The sequence below is a fragment of the Cetorhinus maximus genome, chromosome 15 (assembly GCF_964194155.1).
Source record: "Cetorhinus maximus chromosome 15, sCetMax3.hap1.1, whole genome shotgun sequence".
NCBI lineage: Eukaryota > Metazoa > Chordata > Chondrichthyes > Lamniformes > Cetorhinidae > Cetorhinus > Cetorhinus maximus.
The window spans coordinates 46,437,584-46,464,051 of record NC_135893.1 but is presented as its reverse complement, the minus strand read 5'-3'; the positions used below and the strand labels follow the sequence as shown (position 1 = coordinate 46,464,051).

Sequence of the window (26,468 nt, the reverse complement as noted above, 5' to 3'; positions counted from 1 at the left end):
CTTTAAACAGCATAAAAAATTGTGGAAACTCCAATATAAAGGACACAACTCACTTTTAAATCCAATGATCATTTGAGCTATTTAATTTCATTCTATTACCTGAGTGAAAATTGAGGAAACTCCAAGCCCATATTTTATTTGAATAAGAGTAATACATATTTTGTAGCAGACTTTCTGAAGTTAAAGGATACAGCCACAAGGCATTAATGGGGCTTCATAGTCCATACTGGCCTGTTCCATGTTCCTAGGACAGTTCCTATGAAACATATTAGCATGCAACTCAAAAATATGTGCAATTTAATTTGCATATTAGGACAAAGGAAACATCCTACGTTGTCACCATTACATTTTTATTTACTATTTGTGTTACAGATTTCCACACTCTTGCTAACTATACAGTGTTTTAAATAAACAAACCAACCTTTGTAAAGCAATAAATAAATAACAATAATTAATAGTTGGAAAGACATATTATTCTTAAAAGAATGTAGGATTTAAAATACAAAAATAAATTGTTGAATAAAGACACACCTTGTTGAAACTTTTCGTCTTGCACTCGTCAAGACAGATTTCCAAGAATACCAAATCTAAAGAGAACAACTGCATAAGAAGAGGGTGCTGATTGGTTGGCAGATGGGCCCCAAATGGTAAAGGCGTTGTAATGGAGAATGTACCAGGGAACAGTTAATTGCCAAGCCTTTGTTCAAATTTAAACCAAGCAGGTCGACTCTGATTGGTCAAGGCATTGCCTTGGGGATGGTACCAGGGAATGGCTGCTCCCCAAGCTTTTGCTTGGTTGAAAAAGGTGCAATGCATAGATATGTTCTTTCTGTTTGCAAAAACAGGGCCCTGTATGTGAACACATATAGCTTCTAGCATGTGTAAGTGAGTCACACTGCTTAATAAATCATACAATTTCACAAGGATTGAACAGTTTCAAATTTAACTAAATTAACACAATAAAGTCTAACCTAAAGGCCATTTGTCTGCCATCTTAGGTTCCATGTGATTGTACCTAATTTTGAAAAAGGAAACAAACCTTTGATGCTAAAAAATCGCATATACAATGCAGCTTAAAGCAGTTACCAATTTAATATTTTAAAGTTATTAGCATTGTAAGAAATTCAGAGTTGTCTTGGCCTTCTGAAATCAGTTTAAAGCATGACTAATTTCAAGAAGATATAAGAAAAAATATGAGTAGAAAATGTTTTTACCCAATTTGCTGTTTTGTTATTACTTCACTGCTCTTCTGGAGATAATCTATGAAGAGAATTTCTTGAGCAAAGTCAAAGTGGCAGTGGCCTGGCCCTTTTCGAAGGAGGAAGCCCTCTGGTGGTGAAATGCAATATCCATCAAGGGTAACATGGACAATTTTTGCCTAGTCAAGATTCAAAGGTAAATACCATTCATCAAATAATATGTTCCTTTTTCCATGCCCAAATCTATATCAGACTACTGGTGAAAAACAGTTAAGAAAATACAGATTTAAATATAACATCAAACTTCAATTGCATCCTTTTTTGCAAACATTGTGCATAAATTTTACACAGAAGTAAAAAAGCTTTTAGTTTAAGGATATGATTATTCTATAGGAACTGATCTCAGCCTATGCAGAAATCTGAAAATTATTGCATATGGAAAGCAATAAAAGGTAGACATACTTTATGAATGGGAACATAGGAAATAGGAGGAGTAGGCCATTCAGCCCCTCGAGTCTGCTCCGGCATTCAACTAGATCATGGCTGATCTTCTACCTCAATGCCATTTACCCGCACTATTCCCATATCCGTTGATTGCTTGAAGATCTAGAAATTTATTGATCTCAGTCTTGAATATACACAATGACTAAGCCTCCAGAGGCCTCTAGGTTAGAGAATATCAAACATTCACCATCCTCTGACTGAACAAATAGCTCCCCATCTCGATCCTAAATGGCCTACCTCTTATTCTGAGGCTGGCCAACCCCAGCTAGGGGAAATATCCTTTCTGCATGCCCTGTTGACCCCCTGTAAGAATTTTGTATGCTTCAATGAGATAACCTCATTCTTCTAAACTCTCCATATAGGACAATCCTGTCATCTCAGGGATCAGTCTGGTGAACCTTTGTTGTACTCCCTCTATGGCAAGTATATCCTTCCTTGGGTAAGGACACCAGAATAGTACACAATTCTCCAGATACAGTCTCACCAAAGCTGTATACAATTGCAGCTAGACATCTTTACTCCTGTACTCAAATCCTCTTGCAATAAAGGCCAACATACCATCTGCCTTCTTAATTATTTACTACACCTGGATGTTAGTTTTCAGTGACTTGTGAACAAAGACTCCTGAGTCCCTTTGGACATCAACACTTCCCAATCTCTCTCCATTTAGGAAATACTCTGCATTTCTGTTTTTCCTACTAAGTGGATAACTTTATATTTTTCCACATTATCTTCCATCTGCCATGTCTTGCCTACTCACTTAGCCTGTCTAAATCCCCTTGAAGCTTTTGCATCCTCCTCACAACTCACATTCCCACCTAGTTTTGTGTCATGAGCAAACTTGGAATTATTACATTTGGTCCCCACATCAAATCATTGATATGGATTATGAATAGCTGGAGCCCAAGCACTGATCCTTGTGGTACCCCACTAGTCACAACCTGCCAACCTGAAAATGACCCATTTATTCCTCTGTTTTCTGTCCGTTAACCAATCCTCAATCCATGCCTGTATATTACCCTAATCCTGCATGCTCTAATTTTGCTTACCATCCTCCTGTGTGGGACCTTATTGAAAGTTTACTGAAAATCCAAATACACCTCAACCACTGGTTCCCCCTTATCTAGTCTGCTACTTATATTCTCAAAAAACTTTTAACAGGTTTGTCAAGCATGATTTCCCTTTTATAAATTCATGCTGACTCTGTCCAATCCTACCATTATTTTCTAAGCGTCCAGTTATCACACCCTTTATAATAGATTCTAGCATTTTCCCCATGACTAATGCCAGGCTAACAGGTCTGGAGTTGCCTGTTTTCTCTCTCCTCCCTTTCTTTAATAGTGGGGTTACATTTGCTATATTCCAATCTGCAGGAACCATTTCAGAATCTATAGAATTTTGGAAGATGACCACCAGTGCATCCCTATCTCTACAGCCGCCTCTTTCCACAGTCTGGGATGTAGATCATCAGGTCCAGGGGATTTATCAACTTTCAGTCCCATTAATTTCTCCAGTACTACTTTTTCACTGATACAAATTTCTTTCAGTTCCTCATTCTTGCTAGTCCCTTGGTTCTCTAGTATTTCTGGGAGGGTTTTGATTGAAGTCCCTCATGATTACTGTATTACCCTTGTTACATGCACCTCTAATTTCCTGATTTATACTATGCCCTTCATTACCTCTACTGTTCGGTGATCTATAAACAACTCCTACCAATGTTTGCTGCCACTTGCTGTTTCCTAGCTCCACCCCAGACGGATTCTACATCTTGATCTCATGATTTAAGATTCTCTCCCACTAATGTAATGATCTCATTACGGAATCGTGTTGAAATACCCAAGGATAAAATGAAAAAGACCTTGAAGTCTTTGTAAACACAAACTGGTGATCTACTGCAGAACATTAACCAACAGGGCCAATCAAAAATTCATTTACCTAGTCAGAACAGAATAATACAAGTCAGAGAAAGTTGTGATCAAACTGCACAGTGTTCTGGTCAGATCATTATTTGAACATTGTGTCCAGTCTTAGTCAAGAAGAAACAAGCACTGCAGGCAAGTGCTGAGAGAGACACAACGATCATGCTTGGTGTCAAGGGTCCAATTTACACGCTGTATCAGGAAAGACTGAGGTGACTTGGGCTTTTCAGTCATGGAAGGAAGCAACTGAGAGGTAACGGAGGGTGCATAAGACAGTAAATTTGTATGGAAAAGATTAATCCAGGAAAATTCTTTAAATTAAACCATGGAATAAGGGGGGCAAAGGTAAATTAATAAATAATAATGAAGTAATAAATGGTAACTTCATCGTGCAGAGAGTAATTAACACTTGGAATGGCATTTTGAGTAGACTAGTGGAGACTAAAACACTGGAATCATTTAGGAAACAATTAGGCACAGTTGTGGGAGGATTCCTCTGGATGAATACATTAGTAATTCTCATATATAGGTTTCATTCCAAAACCATAGTTATGGCATTATCATTGATCATGTCCATATGTTTTGATGGCCACAATAGTCCCATGCTGCCATTCAAAGAACAAAGAATTCTCAAGGCCAATGCTTAATGTTTCTAGCCGTTTTTGTTCCTCATTTCTGCCTCAACAAACATCACCAAAATTCACTTGCTGCTTGTGGACCCTTATTATATGTGCAGATTGGTTGTTGCATTTAGCTACATGACAGAGATACCATTTCAAAGTAATTCATTGGTTTTGAAGTTCTGAGGAGGCGCTAAATAAATTCAAGACCGGCAATCAAAAAACTACATTTCACTGTGGGACTGCTTTAAGTCCCTAAATTTCCTTAACTAAGAAATTACACCAGCATATTTATCAATTTATAGCAACGTTAAACATGTAAATTAAAGTAAAATCTTTCTTTTATACCCTCCAAAGATCCCATTCAGAAAACCCCTTCTCATGACTCACCCCTCTGTACGTATCTTCTGGGGATTTGTTATAGTTCCAGAAGCGAAGTCCAATAATAGTTTGTTGCTTATTGAAATTAATTGTGAGGATGTGATTATCTCCGTAGGTAAAAGGAATCAGCCACATGTGCTCATCTTCCGAGGTGACATTAATCCCATCAATCAGCCTTTAACAAATAGGTACCAGGTACTAATTAGTCCTTAGAAACTTTGTTAGGTTGAATTTCTCCTTTGTACCTCCTCAGTTTCTTAGTTTTAGAACCTTTAAATCCCCTGCTACCATCCATCTCACAGCCTTTATTATTGTATCCAGAACTGTCACTTACAATGGAAAATGGAACCTAGGTCAATTACCTGAAGGATGGGGCAACAGGAGTGGTGCTGAAGGATCCAGGTGGTGTGGGAGGTTGATGACTCCAAAAATTCTTCCTACTTGCAATCTTTTAAACAGAGGGTGCCTTTTTGAGAGCAAGAGCGAGAGAGAGAGATTGCAAAAGAGGTAGAAAAGGTGGATAAAAAGGATAGTGATAGGGAGCAGTGATAGAAGGGGTTAAGGAAACATGGTTGGGATGGTGAGAATGGGAAGAGGCAGAGAGATGGCGGGGGGGAGCAAGTCTCCATGGGAGTGGGAGAATAGGGTCAATGAGAGAGCTAGGGAGTGAGAGCAAGAAATCGGGGGCAGCAGAGACAGCAGCAAAAAAGGGATGAGGAAAGGAAAAAGAAGGGACTGAGAGGAAGAAGGATTTGAACATTTTAGTCGGGCTCCTAGCTGCCATGGTCATGCCGTCTTGATGTCGAGGTCAGCACTCTCACCTCTGGCTGGATCAAGGCTGTGATGAGGTCTGGATCAGAGGAATGGTGGTGGAACTGAATATTGCCGAATAAGTGTTTCTCAATGGCATCACTATTACATCCTTTATGGATGATCAGAAGCATGCACATCGGGGGTAATCGGCTGGAATGAATTTAACTAATTTTTTTGTGTGTAGGGTGTAGTTGATAACCTTCCACACTGTCGAGTAGATACTACAGCAAGTTGGCTGGGGATAGCAGGGTGCTGTGGTGCACAAGTCCTCTGGCACTACATCCAAGATGTGACCAGAGCTCATATCCTATGCTGTGCCTATGCAAATTAAGATGCCTTCTAATGACACATGGGTCTATTCATGGCCTTTTTAATGGTGGGGTCATTGGGATGAAGTGGAGTAGATCGTCTATTTACCACTAATGATTGAAGACACTTGCAAAACCTTCAGCCTTGTTTCTTGCACTAATATGCTGAGCTTTATCAGGGCTGAGGATGTTGGTGTTCATGGAGTCTCCTGCTCTCACCATTTTCCTGGTTGTCCATTTTTCATTGGATGTGGTAGGCATTTCTGGCTTTTAAAATGTGATTTTTAAAAAATAATGCTCTATACACTTGTCACACTCGTTTACAAAGGAAGATTCTGTCTTCTCTCCTTCCCATACAATAAATTAATGATCAATTAATGGTTGCATTGCAATAAACAAAACTATGCTTTTCTGATGGTGATTAATTCCCTAAACATTCAACATTGTTGACTTACGAGGAGAATATTTATTCCCAATGGAAGTATTTCCATTCATGAGAATCTGCTGAATTTACAGCCTTAGGCAAAATGTGCAAGTTTTTGTTAATCTTTTGAAGTGTAGTCACTGTTATAATGTAGGAAATGTGGCAGCCAATATGTGTACAGCAAACTTCCCATACACAGCAATATAATAATGACCAGGTATTCAGTTTTTGCAATGTTAATTGAAGGATAAATATTGGCCAGGACACCGGGGATAACTCCCCTGCTCTTCTTCGAAATTGTAGCCACGGGTTCTTTACATCCACCCGATGGCACCTCTGGCAGTGTAGCACTCCATCAGGACTGCATTGAAGTGTCAACCCTGATTTTTGCTCTCAAACCCTGGAGTGGGACTTAATATGAAATTTGTCTACTAAGAGGCAATGATACAAAGAACAAACTTTTCTAAGCACCAGACTCAAAATTCAAAAAGAACTAATTAACAAGTATGCCCATGAAATACAAGCCTAAATGGAAGTTAGGTGCTTGGGTCACTTGGAACAGATTGCTAGGGATCATAGGTGGGACATTGTTTGGATAACCCTAGCTTTAGGTATGGTATAACATTTATAAACACCAGGGTAAATATTTTAAATAGCACTCTCACTATAAAATTATTTTTCTTGTCTAGTCAATGAATGGTATATACTTGTCTAATGTCCTACTGTCTTCATTATATTCTGGCAATTCATTTAGATCTCTTGGTGATGCTTCAATATTTTCCATTGTGACAGGTAGTGCCTGACCATCTTTGCCTACAACTTCCAGTCCAGTCAACCCAAGGTAGTGGGAGTCTCCCCAAGTAAGAGTGAAATTTAGTTGTACACCTGGAATTTAAAGAAAGAAAGTTCAAGTTTATATGACAAAATATGTTTGTTTTCAAAATACATGCTTGTAAACAAGATGAAGCAGATTCAATCTGGTGCCAAACCAACACACTTTTAAAGATAGAATTACATAGAACTATACTACGAGACAGACTATTGAGCCCAACCAGCTATGCTGATGTTTATTCTCCACAGGTCCTAATCTCAGGTATATATCCTGTTCCCATATCCTTTATCAGCCTTCCCTTCAGCCATCTATCTAATCTATCCTTAAATGCTGATGTGGTCTCTGCTTAATCACTAACTTTGGTAACACATTCTGCAGCCCGACAACCTTCTAAAAAAGACTTATGCTCTCTGCCTTAAATCTCTTACATATAATCATAAATGTATGTCTCCTCATTCTAGAGCGACTACTAAAAATAGTCTGTTTATATTTACTCTAGTCCATCTGTCATAATTTTAAACACTTCTTTCAGAACACTCTGCAATCTGACATTTTCATAGTGCTTTTCATGACCACCAGATGTCCCAAAGCACTTTACAGCCAATGAAGTGCTTTTTGAAGAGTAATAAATATTATAATGTAGGAAACACCAATATGTGCACAGCAAACAACAATGTGATAATGATCAGATAATCTACTTCTTTGGTAATGTTGATTGAGGGAGAAAAGCTGGTGAGGACATCCGGGATAACATCTCTATTCTTTGGAATACTGTTATGCGATCCTTTTACATTCACCTGAGAGAGCAGATGGGGCCTCAGTTTAATGTCTTATCTGAATGACGGCACATCCAACAGTGCAGCACACTCTCAATACTGCATTGGAGTATCGGCCTTGTGATTCAAGAGGTGAGAGTGCTACCAACTGAGCCACTGCTGAATGGCTCTATTGAAAGCAGCCTTAATTTTTCATACTTTTTTCATTTTTATATTTTCTCATATATTTCAATGAATCTAATTGCTTCAACATCCTTACTATACTCAAAACTATATACAATACTCCAGATTATACAGATCTATTACATCTCAACTATTGTATGCTACACCTTTTGCAATAGCCTTATCTTGTATAGTCTTATCCACTTAATGCTTTGTGAACCTGAACTCCCAAATCTTTCTGCATTGATACATTGCACAGCCTTCCATTTAAAAAAAAAGTAAACTAAAAAGTGACAATTCACACACTGTTTCTGAATTCCATCTGCTGCATTTTAAGCCCATTCCACCATCTTATCAATATCACCTTGTAACTTCCTTTGGTTCCCAGAACTGTTTTAGTATTGCCTGCAATTACCACTTTACCTAGTCCTATATCCAAATCATTGTTGTACACAGTGAACAGTTAACTCCAGAACAGGTGCTTGTAGGGCACCACTGCCAACTTGCAAACATTCTGAAAAACTGCCCTTAACATTAGCTCAATTTCCTCTCCTCTAACCAGTTTTTAATCTAATATGCTATCCTCCCCCTAATTCCATATCTATTAATTTTCTCCAATATTTCATACGACCTTCTCTAAAGCTTTCTAAAAGTCCATGAACAGACGTTCACTGCATTTCCTCCTTCTACCTTACATGTCAACCTCAGAACTCTCACACCTATTTTTGAGGACAATTCTCCTTTCTGAAATACCTGCGGCTGCTTCTAATTATTTTCTCCTTATTTATATATTGGGTAAAGAATGATGTTAAACTAACTGGCCTGTAATTAATCAAATTAGATCTGTATCGCTTTTTGAAGGATTGGTATTGCACTAGCCAGTCTCCGGTCCTCCATCACACATCCACACTCAATAGAGTCTTGAAATCTAGGGCCTTTGATATTTCTCCCACCATCTTCTTCAGGGTTCTTGAATAAACATGGCACTTTGTCTTCCCCTGGATTAACAAACTTCTCTGATACTTTCCTTTAACTTATTACATCTTTCATCTTGCTTTTAACCAATTCTGGATTTAACAACTCCCAAATATCCTTCTCTTTTGATATAAAGTACTTCACAATTATCCCTATTTCCTTTTACCTTCTACTAATTCACTATCTTCTCCTCTTGGGGGAAGCATCTCACATTTAACAATCCTTCTGATATATTTTCTCACTTTCTTTGAGATCCTCTTCTCATACCTCCTCCCTTATTTCATTACTTTTTTAATACCACATTTTACTTCCTCTTAATTTTAGATTGTTTCAAAGCTCTATTTATCCATCCTGAAACGTGAAGTAGTATTTTTAATTCTCTATATTTATTCTGTACATTTGCAATCAGCTTTTTAAAAAATTATAGTCCTGTGCGCCCATTTCTCTTCCCAGCTCTAATATCTCAGTCCTTATCTAAAATTTGCCTGATGTCCTCGTTTGTGTGTTAACTTTTTCTCTTTCCAATTGAACTTTCTTCCCCAGAACTGGTGCCAATAAATTATAAAAGCAAAGCTCTCTGACATCTCTTCAGGCATATCCTACACTTCCCTATTCTAGCACATGATTGAGGAGTCACCCAGAGATTGCCAGCATTGCAGTCCTTCTCTTGAGTCCATTGTCAAATATTAAATTTCTTTAGAATGTCATCAGGGTTTTCCTGTACTACATCGCTAGCTCTCACGTAGACACAATAGCTCGCCAATCTCATTGCTCTCCAATAATCTTCTCCAGTCTTCCTGAAATGTTTCTTATTCTAGGCTCCAGAGAGACAACAAACCAGCTGAAATTCTCAGTCTGAACTGCTAATGATGATATCTAAGCCTTCTATTACTGCTGTATTCTCAACAGAATTGCTTATAGCCCTCCACATCATCTGATTTTTCTTGGCGCCATTGTAATCCATTTGATGGTCTCAGAGTCATCATCCTCCCAAAATAGAGCATGTGTATTAGGGGAGTAACTACTTTCAAACTCCTACCCAAAAACCTCTCTTCTTTGTTAGATTGTTTTCCCCAGGAATCCATCTGCTTTTATGTTAACCAGAGGAAAATAGGGCAGGGAAGCCTAACAGCAAATTCCCACTCCAAAAAAATGTCCAGAAAATTTGCTTCCACTCCTACTGGGGCAGACCTCTAACTATTACATCCACACCTGCTAAATGCAAATAGCAGCAGGTGGGGAAAGCATTTTCTAGGGTTTCACTTCTCATCCTTTTCACCCAGTGACTGCCCGTATTACACAACACCTCTGCAAATCAGAAAATTGGGTCTGCTTATGGTTCCATTATAGTTAAAGGCTAAAATGGGACCCAGAGCAAACTGCAGATAAACCTTTAAATATTTTCATGTAAAAACATTTTAAGACATTTTTTTCTTTATCCTTATTGTAGCTTGGTTCTTGAAAACGTGGATATGACTTGATAGCTATTAAAGAGACGTGGTTGCAGGGTGACCAAGACTGGAAACTCAATATTCAAGGGTATTCGACGATCTGGAAAAATAGGCAAAAAGGCAAAGGAGGTGGGGGAGCTTTGTTAATTATGGAAGGTATCAGTGCAGTGGTGAGTAGTGATAAAGGTCCAATAGATCGTGATGTGGAATCAGTTTGGGTGGAAATAAGGAATAGCAAGGGGAAGAAGTCATGGGTGGGAGTCATCCATAGGCCCCCAAAGAGTTGCCTCACTGTAGGACAAAAGTATAAATCGGAAAATAATGGAGGCTTGTAAGAAGGGTGCTACAATTGTCATGGGTGATTTTAATCTGCATATTGACTGGACAAATCAGATTGGCAGGGGTGACATGGAAGACAAATTTGTAGAGTGCATCAGGGATTGTTCCTTAGAGCAATACATTGCGGAACTTACCTGGGAACAAGCTATTTTAGATCTAGTAATGTGTAATGAGGTAGAATTAATAAGCGATCTTGTAGTTAAGGATCCTCTAGGGGGTAGTGATCACAATGTGGTAGAATTTCAAATTCAGTTTGAGGGCAAGCAACTCGGTTCTCAAACCAGTGTCCTCAACTTAAATAAGGGAAATTACAGGGGTATGAAGAAAGAGCTGTCTAAAGTAGGCTGGGAAAATAGACGAAGGGGAAGGTCGATGGATAAGCAGTGCCAGACATTTAAGCAGATATTTCCTAACGCTCAGCAAAAATTTATCCCGGTCAAGAAGAAGGACTCAATGAGAAGGATGAACCACCCGTGGTTAACAAAGGCGGTCAATGAGAGTATCCAATCAAAAACTAAGGCTTACGAAGCGGCAAAAACTTGTGGTAAGCCAGGGGATTGGAAATTTTTAGGAACCAGCAGCAGATGACTAAAAAGCTAATAAAGAGGGAGAAAATTGATCATGAAAGTAAATTGGCAAGAAATATAAAAACAAACAGCAAGAGCTTTTATGGGTATATAAAAAGAGAATAGCTAAAGTCAGCGTGGGACCCTTGGAGGATGCGACTGGAGAATTGATAATGGGGAACAGGGAAATGGCAGATAATTTAAATCAATATTTTGCATGTGTCTTCATGGTGGAGGACACTATAAACATTCCAAAGGTATCAGATAAGCAAGGAGCTAATGGGAGGAAAGATCTTGTAACAGTCTCTATCACGAGGGACAAAGTATTTGAAAAACTAATGGGACTAAAGGCAGACAAGTCACCAGGGCCTGATGGCCTGCATCCAAGGGTTTAAAAGGAAGTAGCTGCAGAGATAGTGGAAGCATTGGTCGAAATATTCCAGAACTAACTGGATTCCGGGAGGGTCCCAGCGGATTGGAAAACCGCTAATGTGATGCTCCTGTTCAAGAAAGGAGGGAGTCAAAAAGCAGGAAGCTATAGGCCAGTCAGTCTAATATCTGCCATTGGGAAAATGCTAGAGTCCATTTTTAACGAAGAAATAGCAGGACATTTAGAAAAGCTTAACGCAATCAAACAGAGTCAACATGGTTTTGTTAAAGGGAAATCATGTTTGACAAATTTGCTAGAGTTCTTTGAGGATATAATGTATCCAAATTTGCTGACAGTACAAAAATAGGTGGGAGGGCATGTTGTGATGAGGACATAAGGTTTCTGCAAGGGAATATAGATAGGTTGAGTGAGCGAGCAAAAACTTGGCAGATGGAAGTAAGAAAGTGTGAAGTTATGCACTTTGGTAGGAAGAATCAAAAGGCAGACTATTATTTAAATGTAGAGACTCCAAAAAAGTGCAGCACAGAGGGATCTGGGTGTTCTTGTGCATGAAACACAAAAAGTTAGCATGCACATGCAGCAAGTAATCGAGAAGGCAAATGGAATTTTGGGCTGTATTGCTAGGGGGGTTGGAGCTTAAAAATAGGGAAGTCTTGTTATAACTGTGCAGGGTGTTGGTGAAGCCGCACCTAGAGTACTGTGTACAGTTTTGGTCCCAGTATTTAAGAAAGGATAAACTGGCATTGGAGGCAGTTCAAAAGAGATTCACTAGGTTGATTTCTGGGATGAAGGGGTTGACTTATCAAGAACGGGTAAACAGGTTAGGCCTTTATTCATTAAAATTTAGAAGAATGAGGGATGATCTTATTGAAATGTACAAGTTTCTGTGGGGGCTTGACAGGGTAGATGTTGAGAAAATGTTTCCACTAGTGAGGGAATCTCAAATTAGGGGACATAGTTACAGAATAAGGGGACACTGATTTAAAACTGAGATGCAAAGGAATTTCTTCTCTCAGTGGGTAGTGAATGTCTGGAATTCTCTACCCCAGGGAGTTGTGGCGGCTAGATCACTAAAGGTACTTAAAGAGGATAGATAGATTTTTGAAATGTCGGGGAGTTGAGGGCTATGATGAGGAGCTGGCACGAAAGAGGAGTTGAGGCCTAGAACCATAGAAAAGTTACAGCACAGGAGGCTATTCGGCCCATCTTATCTATGCCAGCCCGAGGACACCCAGGTGCCCTTTCTAATCCCTCCTTCCTGCACCTGGCCCATAGCCCTGCAGCTTACAGCACTTTAGGTGTAGATCCAGGTACTTTTTAAAAGAGTTTAGAGTTTCTGCCTCTACCACCAACTTGGGCAGCGAATTCCAGACACCCACTACCCTCTGTGTAAAAAAGTTCTTCCTCATGTCGCCCCTACATCTTCTGCCACTTACCTTGAATCTATGTCCCCTGGTTCTAAAATTCTCCATCAAGGGAAACAATTTTATCCTGTGCACTCTATCTATTCCCCTCATAATTTTGTACACCTCAATCAAGTCACCTCTCAGCCTTTTTTGTTCTAAGGAAAATAACCCCAACCTATCCAATCTCTCCTCATAGCTACACTTTTCTAACCCTGGCAACATTCTTGTAAACCTCCCCTGCACTCTCTCCAGAGGTATTACATCCTTCCTGTAATGTGGTCACCAGAACTGCACACAATACTCCAGTTGTGGCCTCACCAGTGTTTTATACAATTCCAACATTATATCCTTACTTTTATATTCTATACCTCTGCTAATGAAGGACATCATTGCATATGCCTTCTTTACAACCTTGTCTACTTGAACTGCTGCCTTCAGGGACCTGTGTACTTGTACGCCAAGATCTCTCACTTCATCTACCCCTCTTAGTATGTTTCCATTTATTGTGTAATCTCTGTAACTGTTTGACCTCCCTAAGTGTATGACCTCACACTTCTCTATATTAAAATCCATCTGCCACTTTACCGCCCATTCCACCAACCCATCTATATCATTTTGGAGATTATGGCTATCCTCTGCACTATCCGCTACTCGGCCAATCTTTGTGTCATCTGCAAATTTCCCAATCGTGCCCCCCATGTTCACGTCCAAATCGTTAATATATAACTCAAACAGCAAGGGTCCCAACACCGAGCCCTGTGGAACACCACTTGAGACAACTTTCCATTCGCAAGGGCATCCATTGACCATTACCCTTTGTTTCCTGTTACAAAGCCAACCTTTTATCCAGTTTGCCACATTACCCTGAATCCCATGGGATTTTACTTTCCTGCCCAATCTGCCATGTGGGGCCTTGTCAAATGCCTTGCTAAAATCCATGTTCACAACATCCACTGCACTACCTTCATCAACCTTTCTTGTCACTTCCTCAAAGAATTCAATCACATTTGTGAGGCAAGACCTTCCTTTAACAATTCCATGCTGACCATCCATGCCTTTCCATATGACAGTTAATCCTATCTCTCAGGATTGATTCTACTAATTTGCTCATCACCGATGTAAGACTAACTGGCCTATAATTGTTTGGCATTTCCTTTGATCCCTTTTTAAACAATGGAACTACATTTGCATTTCTCCAGTCCTCCGGTACCTCTCCTGTATCTAGTGAGGATTGGAAAATCATCCTCAGAGCATCTGCTATCTCCTCCCTGACTTCCTTCAACAGCCTCAGAAACAATCCATCTGGCCCTGGTGACTTATCAACTTTCAAGGATTTCAACCCTTCGAGTGCTTCCTCTCTCTTTATGACTATCCCGTCCAATATCTCGCAGTGTTCCTGCTAGACTATAACTACATCCTCCCTTTCCTTTGCAAACATGGAGACAAAATATTCATTCAAATCCCCTCCCACAGCCTCTGCATCTACACACAAGTTTTCATCTTCATCTCTGATAGGTCCCACTTTTGCTTAACAAATCTTTTAGCATTAATGTATTGGTAAAACATCTTTGGGTTATCTTTAACTTTACTTGCTAATCTTTTTTCATGCCCTCTCTTTGATTTCCTTATTTCCTCTTTTACTTCGTCCCTGCACTTCCTATATTCGTCTAGGCTGTGTGCAGTGCTTAGTTCTTTGTGCCTATCGTATGCTTTCTTTTTCTTTTTGATATTCCCCTGTATTCCTCTAGACAACCAGGGGGGTCTAGATCTAGGCCTGTGGAAGATCAGCCATAATCTTACTGAATAGCGGGGTAGGCTTGAGGGGCCGAATGGCCTGCTCCTATTTCTTATGCTCTAACAGGTGGGCTATCCTTCAGGCCACCACATGACACTGGGCCACATCATCACTGATCCAGCAAGCCATAGGCCCCTAATACTGATACTGCACCAAACCAGCCAAGCAAAATTGACTAAAAAATCAAATTGTGAAAGCTACAGCTGGAATGACAACTCATCACTCAGGCTCAAACTGAATGGAAACATTCCAAGCATTACTTTAAGTGTTGTGAGCTTTAAGGTGAGGCAAATCGCTGGTGGCGAGGAATCAAAGGTCTGGCCTCTGTGACACACTTAGGTGTGTTGGTAAAGGGGGGCTGAGAGTGGCAACAAGAACAAGGGAACATGTGGCACTGCAAAATTGCCATCATGCAGAAAATAACCCCAATTTTAGAAGGCATTCTTTAATGAAGGTGACAACAAAATACCTATCATGAGAGTCTTTCACTACTTTCCGATGTATTCAGTTATGAATATAACACTTGTTGAACGAGAAAGGGGTATTGAGCAGTATTGTGGCACCACCATCACATGGGTTACAGATGATCAACAGGGTGAAGGCAAGGAGGCTGAAAACTGGAAACATGCTCACTTACAATGCATTGTTGAATGTATGACTGCCTTTGTTCACTAAAGTTCTTCCACCATCATGTAGATTTGTGGATTTTTGCTAGGTGTGGTGTATTCACTGCTATGTTAACTCCTCCAACAGACATGTATCATGTTGTTCACAGGCCTCCTTCCCTTGGGACAAAAAGCTGGTTCCTTCATTGCCAGCTTGCAGACAGTAACAACTCAGCTTTAGGTTAATGGGCTTAGCAACCTAGGGTAGAGCTAGTCTTGGCCTCCACAGTGAGACACCTCATCAGAAAATGCAGCAAGCATGGATTTGATCTGCTTCTGCAGGCAGTCAGTGACTGGATGGTGCGAGCTGTACCATTAAGGTGCACTAGGAAGAACTGGTTGGTTCTCAGCAGAATTACACTGACAAGGAGAAGTGCTGCTTTGGTGCCATTTTGTTATAAAATTCACTGCAGAGGAAAATCTAACCAAAATCCTTTCAACAATATTGTCCTCCTAAACCAGACAAATTTGTACAAAAGGAAAACTGCAATGAAATTTTATTAAGATGCATCATGACTCTAGAAGAACACAAATCAACTTCAAAGGTAATCTGGATGCTATTAGAACTTGGGCCCTGTATACAAATACTTACACTTCCCAGTATACTCCCCTCGCATCTGACTAGCAGCTCCACCCAACAGGAAAGATGTTTGCTCCTGCTCCTACAAATGCAGAATGTGAGGAGTTAAGAGGTTGCATGTAGTTATTTCAAAAGGTTATATATATATATAAAATTTGTTTGAGACCATTTACTGACCTGTCAATGTCACAATTATTAACATTTGTTTTCAATTGGTTTATTTGCAACACTGATATTTAGCCAACAGATGGAGCTAACACACAAACTATGGTAGTGTTTACAAGAAGCATCGAGTACCCTAAAAAAAAAAATCGCCATTTTTTGTGTAAAAATATTGAAATAAAATGACTTTAGTCCATCATCTATGTCATGTTGTGACCATAAATCTGCTGACAACATCATAATCATTGGATGGCCAATTTCCTGCCATTTAACTTTATTCATTCATGGGATGTGGGCGTCACTGGCTAGGTCAGCATTTATTGCCCATCTTTAATTGCCCTTGAGAAGTTGGTGCTGAGTTGCCTTCCTGAACCGCTGCAGACCATGTGTTGTAGGTACACCCACACTGCTGTTAGGGAGGGAGTACCAGGATTTTGGCTTATTGACAGTGAAGGAAAGGCAATATATTTCCAAGTCAGGGTGCTATGTGGCTTGGAGGGGAACTTGCAGGTAGTAGTGTTCCCATGTGTTTGCTGCCCTTCTCCTTCTAGATGGTAACAGTAGTGGGTTTGGAAAGTGCTGTCTAAGGAGCTTTGGTGAGTTTCTGCAGTGCACCTTCTGGATGGTACACATTGTGCTCACTGTTTGTTGGTAGTGGAGGGGGTGAATGTTTGTGGATGGTTTCAAGCTTCTTGAGTGTTGTGGGAGCTGCACTCATCCAGGCAAGTGGGGGAATATTCCATCACACTCCTGACTTGTGCCTTGTAGATGGTGGACAGGCTTTGGGGACTCAGGAGGTGAGTTCCAGAGAATTCCTAGCCTCAGACCTGCTCTTGTAGCCACAGTATTTATATGGCTAGCTAATTTCTGGTCAATGGTAACCCCCAGAATGTTGATAGTGGGAGATTCAGCGATGGTAATGCCATTGAACATCAAGGGGCGATGATTAGATTCTCTCTTGGAGATGGTCATTGCCTGGCACAAATGTTACTAGCTATATGTCAGCCCAAGCCTGGATATTGTCCAGATCTTGTTGCATTTGGACATGGACTGAGGAGTCATGAATGATGCTGAACATTGTGCAATCAGCGAACATCCCCACTTCTGACCTTACGAATGAAGGAAGATTATTGATGAAGCAGCTGGATATGGTTGGCCTAGGACACTACCCTGAGGAACTCCTGCAGTGATGTCCTGGAACTGAGATGACTGACCTCCAACAACCACAACCATCTTCCTTTGTGCTAGGCATGACTCCAACCAGCGGAGAGTTTTCCCCCTGACTCCCATTGACATTGCCAGGGCTCCTTGATGCCACACTTGGTCAAATGCTGCCTTGATGTCAAGGGCAGTCACTCTCACATTCACCTCGGGAGTTCAGCTCTTTTGTCCATGTTTGAACCAAGGCTGTCACGAGGTCAGGACCTGAACGAACCTTGTGGAACCCAAACTGGGCTTCAGTGAGCAGGTTATTGCTAAGCAACTACCACTTGATAGCACTGTTGATGACCCATTCCATCATTTTACTGATGATAGAGAGTAGCTTGATGGTGCGGTATTTGGCTGGGTTGGATTTGTCCTGCTTTTTGTGTACAGGACATACCTGGGCAACTTTCCACATAGCCGGGTAGGTGCCAGTGTTGTAGCTGTCCTGGAACAGCTTGGCTAGGGGCGCGGAAAGTTCTGGAGCACAACTCGTCTGTACTATTGCCGGAATATTGTCAGGGCCCATAGCCTTTGCACTATTGGCTGCCTTCAGCTCGGGGAGGGGCGGAGGGGCCCGGCCCGGGGTGGGGCAGGGCGGAGGGGCCTGGCCCGGGGTGTGGCGGGGCGGAGGGGCCCGGCCCGGGGTGTGGCGGGGCGGAGGGGCCCGGCCCGGGGTGTGGTGGGGCAGAGGGGCCCGGCTGGGCGGAGGGGCCCGGCCTGGGGTGTGGCGGGGCGGAGGGGCCCGGCCCAGGGTGTGGTGTGGCGGAGGGGCCCGGCCCGGGGTGTGACCGGGTGGAGGGGCCCGGCCCGGGGTGTGACCGGGCGGAGGGGCCCGGCCCGGGGTGTGACCGGGCGGAGGGGCCCGGCCCGGGGTGTGACCGGGCGGAGGGGCCCGGCCCGGGGTGTGGTGTGGCGGAGGGGCCCGGCCCGGGGTGTGGCGGGGCGGAGGGGCCCGGCCCGGGGTGTGGCGGGGCGGAGGGGCCCGGCCCGGGGTGTGGCGGGGCGGAGGGGCGCGGCCCGGGGTGTGGTGCGGCGCAGGGGCCCGGCCCGGGGTGTGGCGGGGTGGAGGGGCCCGGCCCGGGGTGTGGCGGGGCGGAGGGGCCCGGCCCGGGGTGTGGCGGGGCGGAGGGGCCCGGCCCGGGGTGTGGCGGGGCGGAGGGGCCCGGTGGGGCAGAGAGTTTGAAGAGGATCAGAGCGGAGACTCTCTGTGGATTTCGAAGAGAATCACCGTGCATTGGGAAGAGACCTGCTGAGCGTCAAGAAGAGACTCATTGGGGATCTGGGTGAGACTCACTCTGGAACCTAACTCCAGTTAAAACCTTACGGGAAAATTTGGCTCGCTTAACATTCTTTTTGTTTGAATTCTTACTTTTAAAGAGCGGAACTGGGGTGTTAAGGGAGGAATTACTATATCACATCCTCATAGGAATAAAATAGCAGAGAAGTCCTCAGCATAAACATTTAATTCCATTTATAGCAAGTTAACATAGAGAAACCTGGATATTCACAAATGTTAGGGACAATTTAAAGATGACATGTTCCACTCCCTTATCCACCTTTACTGTGATCCTAGGTGCGGCTATATTTCTGTCTCCAGCCTACCTGTATTCTATCTATCCCTCTCCCTCCCACACTTGCTTCAGATATTGCATTTCCTCCTCCTTCCCTGGCAGATCTAACCCAGGTGTTTAAACTGGGTTTTTCTTGGGCTGCAATTCTTCCCTGCTTCAGACTCAGAGGTTTGGCGCAATACATACTAGCTCAAAAAAAAACCTTTCCAGTGTAAAGGTCCTACAGACTTACTTACCTGTTCATCCTCTGTTCTAAAGCCAGCCTGTGTGAATGGCCTCTCATCTCCTTCACCGTCTGCAGTACTAGGTCTATTGAGTTCTTCCTCAAACATGAGTGGCTGAGTATAATCAATATTGGCTGCAAAGGTTTCATCGTACTGGGACATTGCATCTAAAATCTCATCATCTGTAGTGAAAAGTATAGTATCTCCAAACTGTTCCAAAGCTGAAAATGGAGAATGAAAACAAGTTAAGACAAATGTATTTCCTGAATCTAAGCAAATTGGGATAGTTGGCAAAGCTGGCAAGAAAACAATCCTGGCAGATTGCAAAGGTTCTCAATATAAATGTTAGAAACGGAAGGTAATTTTTCAATATTTCATTGCTTCTGACCTTCATAAACTATTGTTTTTAATTGCTTAAATTATCAAGAAAACTAAATCAACTTCCCTTGCTACAAAATTATAGCATTGTAATAAGTCTCTTGTAACAAGTCTCTGGAATCTAGGGGTATATACCTATCGAACATCTGGCAAGAACCTCTACCAGCCAGTCACAATCTTTCCTCCTACATATTTTAAAAGGCAATATATGCTATAGTAACTTAATCTGCTGTTAAGTAGTTGTACTTTTGACAGCTTTTCATTTAAGATGAAGGAAAAAGGGCTTCATTTCTACAGCACTTTTCACAACACCTGGATGCTTCACAGCACTTTACAGTTAACATGCTTTTGAAGTGTTGCCACTGTTATGATACAGAGAATGTGGAAGCTAACTGCTGCACAAACAGCAATGAGATAAATAAATGATCAGTTTTAGGTGCCGGCTGAAGGGGTGACAAAGGAGAACCCTGCTGCTCTTTGAATATTAATGTAGGATCTTTCACATCCTGCTGAGAGGACAATCAAGGCTTCGATTTAACATCTCATCCAAACAACAATCCTTTGGGCTGCAAAAAAGGGCCAACACAGGCAATTTGCTCAAGCCTCTAAAGTGGGCTTCAACCTTCAGACTCAGCCATGTTGACAGAAATGTAGTTATGAGCTTAATGCAGCAAAACACTTAAAAGCCAGTTACTTTCCTATAGCATTAAAGATTTTTCTTTAAAAAAGACCTGACAGAGGTCTTTAAGTTTATGAAAAAGTTTGATAGAGTAGATAAAGAAAATGTTTTCACTTCTGCTGAGTCCAAAACAAAGGCCATAAATAAATGACAGTCGCCAATAAATCTAAAAGGGAATTCAGGAGGAACCTCTTTTCCTCAGAGAGTGGTTAGAAGGTGGAACTCACTACCACAGAGGTAGTGAGTTGAGTAGCGTAAATGCATTTAAAGGAAAGCTAGATAAATACATAAGGAAGAAAGGGATTGAAGGCTACTCGGAGAGTTAGATGAATAAGGGTGAAAATAAAGGTTGCTTTTGAATGTTGCATGAGTGATGTAATTAGTATTGACTCTATGGTAGTCAAATGCAATGCTGCAGCTTAATTGCATAATCTTTTGCTCGATGCTAACTAGGTGGGATAAGGGAAGATTATTCAACTAGTTATACCAACTAGAATAGAACATACTTTACCTCCATTTAAGGTTCCTGATGCCTTGGCAATTTCTCCTCTGAAGATCAATTTCCCATTTAGTAATATCTCAACATCTTTAATACCACGGAAAGAATGTATTCTTGATTTGTTGTAATTCCAAATTCGAATCATGGCTAAATGACACGGATTTACAAAGTCAATATAGATCAGGTGAGACCTTCCTGGAGTGAAAGGTGCTAACCAGAGATGCATATCATCTTGCGTCCTGTTTACCCCATCAATCAAATTTGAAATGACTCGAGGGTCTTTACCGTAAGCAGGTAAAATGTTAATATCTGCTGGATCTGCTCTTATTTGTGCTATTTGCACAGGCTCTCCAGTTGAACTGAATATTTCAATCCCATTAAGTCCAACATAATGTCTATCACCCCAGGTTGTTGTAATATTAATAACTAAATGACAGCCGCGAGGTAAAACTGGAATTTCAAAATCATCACTTCCTTCATCATCTCTTTCAAGGTCAGTCGTTTGTTCTTCCTTCTCCTCTTTAATATCATGCACTGATTCTTCGTGCAAGCATTTCAATCCTGTTTCTCTTCCAACTCTTTGTTCTTGCAAAAACTCATCAAAAACGTCTCCCTCAAAATCCATGTTGGCTATACGACCTCGCTGTGACCTGTTGAACTTTAATAAAGAGTTCCAGGACTCCATCAGTGTGTCATCCTGCTCATTTTGCCACTTGGCTCTCATGGATCCCGGAATCTTTGCAGGTTTCTGATTATCTGAATAAAAGATGAATCATAAAAGATGAATCTAGTCAAATTATATACCATGGATTTCAGTTCACTACTAATCTATTTTGCAACTCAAATAGTGACCAACACCAATATCAAGTGCAAAATACTGTGAGTGTTGAAAATCTGAAATAAAAGCAGAAAATGGTGGAAATACTAAGCAGGGCTTGGCAGCATCTGTGGTGAGAGAAACAGTTAACATTTCAAATCAATGTCAAAAACAGGAGTACTTAGAGATCAACAGTTTTTAAGTGAGGCAGGGAAAGTGGATGGTTGTGGTGGAGGAGGAAAGAACATAAGGGACGGTATGTGATTGAGTGGAAGGCAGGACAGATTATGGAATGGGCAAATAATTGGAACATGAAGTTCAACACAGATAATTATGAGACATATAACATTTTGGTAGAAAGAATTGGGAGGTCAATTATTATTTAGAAGGTGAAAGTTTAGGTGGGGCAGAGGATCAAAGGGATCTTGGAGTGCAAATACATCAATCACCAGTTGCGTCACACCTTAGCAAGGCCACTAAAAAGCAAAGTAAGCATTAGGTTTTATTTCTAAAGGGGTAGAATTGAAAAGTAGGGAAGTTATGCTAAACCTGCATCGAACCTTGGTTAGACCATGCTTAGAGTAAGCATTTAGTTCTGGTCATCATATTATAAAAAGGAAATAGAGGCACTGGAGTGTGGGAAAGATGATTTGCAAGAATGATACCAGAAATGCATGGATATACACACCAGGAAAGGATCAAGAGGCTGGGTCTCTTTTCTCTTGAAAAATAGAAGGCTGAGGGGTGACCAAATAGAGGGATTTAAAATTATGAAAGATTTTGATAGAGGGAATAGAGAGAGAATGCTTCCTCTTGTGGAGGAGAGAATAACTGAAGGTCATCAACATAAGACAGTCATCCAGATATCCAATAAGGAATTCAGAAGAAACTTCTTTATGCAGAAAGAAATGTGGAACTCGCCACCATGGGTAGTGGTTGAAGTGAATAGCATAGGTGCATTTAAGGGGAAATTAGGTAAACATGAGGGAGAAGGGAATAGAGGGTCACAACGGTTGAGAAAAAAACAGGAGGAAGCTCAACTGGACCATAAACACTGTATAGACTGGTTGGACTGAATGGCCTGTTTCTGCACTATATATCCTATGTAATCTTATGTAATGAAATGACGAAAGGGATGATGATACAAGGCAAAAGGAGATTGTAATGAGAAAAATAAAGAAACAAAAGATAGACCTTAAGAAGGTTTAAATGGGAATAGCATCAGATTTGCAAGCCACTCTTGATCTCTTCAATCCTGCATACAGGGGAATTGGCCTGCCCTTGAATGATTTTTAAAATTTTTTCTTTCATGGGATGTGGGTGTAGCTGGCAAGGTCAGCCAGCATTTACCACCCACTAGCTTTTAATTCCAGATTTTATTAATTGAATTTAAATTCCACCAGCTGCCATGGTGGGATTTGAACCTGTGTCCTCAGGGCATTAGCCTGGGCCTCTGGATTACTAGTCCAGTGGCATTACCACTACACCACTGTCTCCCCCAAAACAAAACTCATATCAACGCGCAATTTGGTCAGCCAAATATTCCGCCTCCCATATATGTTGAGGGAGAGTCTTTGCAATATGTTGAACACTTCCCATACCTTGGCAGCCACCTCTCTCAAAATGCCACTATTGACAAGGAGATCCAGCACTGGTTCAGCTGTGCCAGCTCAGCCTTCTACAAACTACAGCAGCAAGTGTTTGACAACAAAGGTGGAATATAATGTGGAAAAATTAGGAGGTTATCCACTTTGGTAGGAGGAACAGATGTGCAGAGTATTTAAATAGGAAAAGATTAGAAAGTGTAAATGTACAAAGGAACCTGGGCATCCTCGTCAATAAGTCACTGAAAGCTAACATGTAGGTGCAGCAAGCAATTAGGAAGTGAATGAAATGTTGGCCTCTTTCACAAGAGGATATGAGTAAGGAGTAGCAAAATCTTGCTTCAATTTTATAGAACCTTGGTTAGACCACACCTGGAGTACTGTGTGCAGTTTTGGTCTCCTTACCTAAGGAAGGGCATTACTGCCATAGAGGGAGTGCAACAAGGGTTCACCAGACTTGTCCCCGGGATGGCAGGACTGTCCCATGAAGAGAGATTGGGGAAACTGGGCCTGTATTCTCTAGAGTTTCAAAGGCTGAGAGGTGATCTCATTGAAATCTACAAAATACTTAAAGGGATAGACAGGGTAGATGCAGGTAAGATATTCCCCCTGGCTGAGGAGTCTAGAACCAGGGGATAAAATTTCAAAATAAGGGGGAAGCCACTTAGGGCCGAGTTGAGGAGAATTTTTTTTACTCAGAGAGGACTGTGAATCTTTGGAATTCTCTACCCCAAAGGGCTGTTGAAGTTCAGTCATTGAACATGTTTAAAGTAGAGATTGACAGCTTTCTAAATACCAATGACATAAATGGATGTGGAGATAGTGTGAGAAAAAGGCATTGAGGTGGATGATCAGCTATGATCATTCGAATGATGGAAGAGGCTCGACAGGCTAAATGGCCTGCTATGTTCCTATGCTCCTAAGACCACTGCAAGTCAACAAAAATCCTAGTGTACAGAGCAGTTGTCTTTACCACACTCTTGTACTGCAATGAGACCTGGACTGTGTATCAGTGACATACAAGAGCGCTAGAGAAATTCCATCAGCAATGCTGCATCCTCCAGATTCAATGGGAGGGCCGTCTGACAAATGCTAGTGTCCTTTTGAAGCCAGCTCCACGAGCATTCAGGCAAAACTCCTCAAAATCTAATTCAATGGACTGGACACGGTGTCCAGATCGCTGAAAACTGTCTTCCCCACCAGGTCCTGTTCTCTCAATTCAAATGGCCAACGTTCCAGTGGAGGACAAAAAAAACCCCCTCAAAGATGCTCTGAAGACCTCCTTGAAGCGTGGCAGCACTTACATTAATGACTGGGGGGAACTTGTTACCAATGCTTCAGAATGGTGAGAACTTGTCCATCAAGCTGTATCACGCTTTGAATTACAATGATGAGGCAAAGCGGTGGCAGGGAAGAAAATAAAGAGGCAAATCCTGAACACTACCTCAGGACATCCTGCCCATGTCCGAAAGATCTGTGGGTCGAGAATCAGCCTGCTGAGTCACATGGAGGCCCAAGGCAGAAACCCCTGGCCCCAAGCAGGCATCATCCTCAAATCAAGGGACATCCAATGGCGACAAAAAGGTAGCTCAACCAGTTCTTGTACGGTCATACGATAAAAGCAAAATATTGCAGATGTTCAAAATCTGAAATAAAAACAGAGAATGCTGGAAAATCTCAGCAGGCCTGGCAGCATCTGTGGAGCGAGAAACCCAGTTAACATTTCGAGTAAACATGACTTCTTCAGAGCTCTTCTTGTCTTGGTCATGCCTTGCTAAGAAGAAATTTCTCCTAATCCTTCTCCTCATTCTATTGTAATAATTTAAAATTGTATTGTAATAACTTAAATTTAAAGATTTATTGACACTGATTCCCCATGCACAATAAACTGATTTTCTCTATTCACTGCATTCATTTTAAAACCTCTATTTAAATTCCTCTTAGCTTACTCTACCAGTAACTCAAGTCTCTCTTCATAACTATTGCTTCCCATTTCTGGCATCAGCCTGGTGAATCTTTGCTGTATAGTTTCTATACTTTTAATGCCCTTCGTATATTGGAGCACTGAAAACTGTACACATTACTCTTAACCAAGGCTTTGCACCAATTCACCTTTGCTTCTTTACCCTGCTTTATACTGCCATTTATAAATCACAAAGTGTTATTGCTCAATCTTCAATATACCCACTTCAGTGCCTTTCCACTAAATGTAGACTTTAATTGCTTATTTATTCTCACAAGTTATATTACTTCATACTTATCCATATTAAGCTGCATTGACCATTAGTCTGTTAACAAGTCTATCTCCTTTAAGGCTAAAGCAGTTCTTCTCCAAGCCACCGTTTGTTTGTCATTTACAAAATTCAAGCTTGTATTCCTAACAGCTGTCCAAATCACCCATATATGCAGAGAACCCGCTGGACTACAACACTTCCAACCCTCTGCCCATCAATCAACTTCCTATACATGCTGCTACAGTTCCTCGAATACACCTGAATTTTTCAAACAAGGTTCATGCAACATCTTGTGGAATGTCATCGGAAATTTGATATATTATGCCCACTGTATTCCATTTAGTTATCAAATTGGTCATTTCAAAAACAATTATTGGAAAACATGCCAAACTTAACAAATCCATATAGCTTTCTGCTGTCAGTCTGATGGCATAATCTGCATATTTATGAGAATTCAAAAGGATAAGGGGGGTGAAGGGTGGAGGAAGAGGACAGCGGCGGAAAATTGGGGGGGGGGGGTGGCGGCAGTGGAACAGGGGGCAGCGGAAGGGGAGGGAATTGAAACTGAATAGAAATGGGGAATAGAGGCATGAGGAAGAGAGAATAATTTAGACACACTGCAAACTCACTGAATATGATATTTGGCATAAAATAAAAGGATTATAAAGTTAACCATGCTGCTTTGAACTAAACATATATGGCACATTCTAATAGGTGTAAAAAAAAACATGGTGTCAGCAGAATGAATATTTTAACTAGTATATATACAACCTGTCTTATTATTTGAGCTTCAGGCTGTAAGGCTTTTAAGTTCCTAATCACTTAAGTGATATACCAGGCTACACAATGAAAAATCATGTAAATTCAAAATATACATATTGCTGTGGGTCTTGGAAACACTAAATTTCACAAGCCCATACACCTGGTAAAATACAAAGGACCTTGTTCATTCTATTGGCTAACTGAAAAATTAAAAAGTCCACATCCA

At 41.3% G+C, this 26,468-nt stretch overlaps 1 protein-coding gene across 10 annotated transcripts in view; it reads right to left on the bottom strand.

The window, feature by feature from the left end:
• The window catches only part of katnip (katanin interacting protein), a 133,809-nt gene that overhangs the window by 27,603 nt on the left and 79,738 nt on the right, over nucleotides 1-26,468 (bottom strand). For 9 of the 10 annotated variants that reach the window (XM_078558337.1, XM_078558334.1, XM_078558336.1 and 6 more), the window contains 7 exons: nucleotides 20,838-21,581; nucleotides 19,282-19,490; nucleotides 16,119-16,188; nucleotides 6,876-7,053; nucleotides 4,633-4,798; nucleotides 1,215-1,378; nucleotides 192-256 (listed from right to left, as the gene is read on the bottom strand). In XM_078558337.1, the coding sequence (XP_078414463.1) occupies nucleotides 192-256; nucleotides 1,215-1,378; nucleotides 4,633-4,798; nucleotides 6,876-7,053; nucleotides 16,119-16,188; nucleotides 19,282-19,490; nucleotides 20,838-21,581 (1,596 nt within the window). The remainder of the gene's footprint in view (nucleotides 1-191; nucleotides 257-1,214; nucleotides 1,379-4,632; nucleotides 4,799-6,875; nucleotides 7,054-16,118; nucleotides 16,189-19,281; nucleotides 19,491-20,837; nucleotides 21,582-26,468) is intronic. The other variant, XR_013578923.1, reaches the window with a different exon arrangement.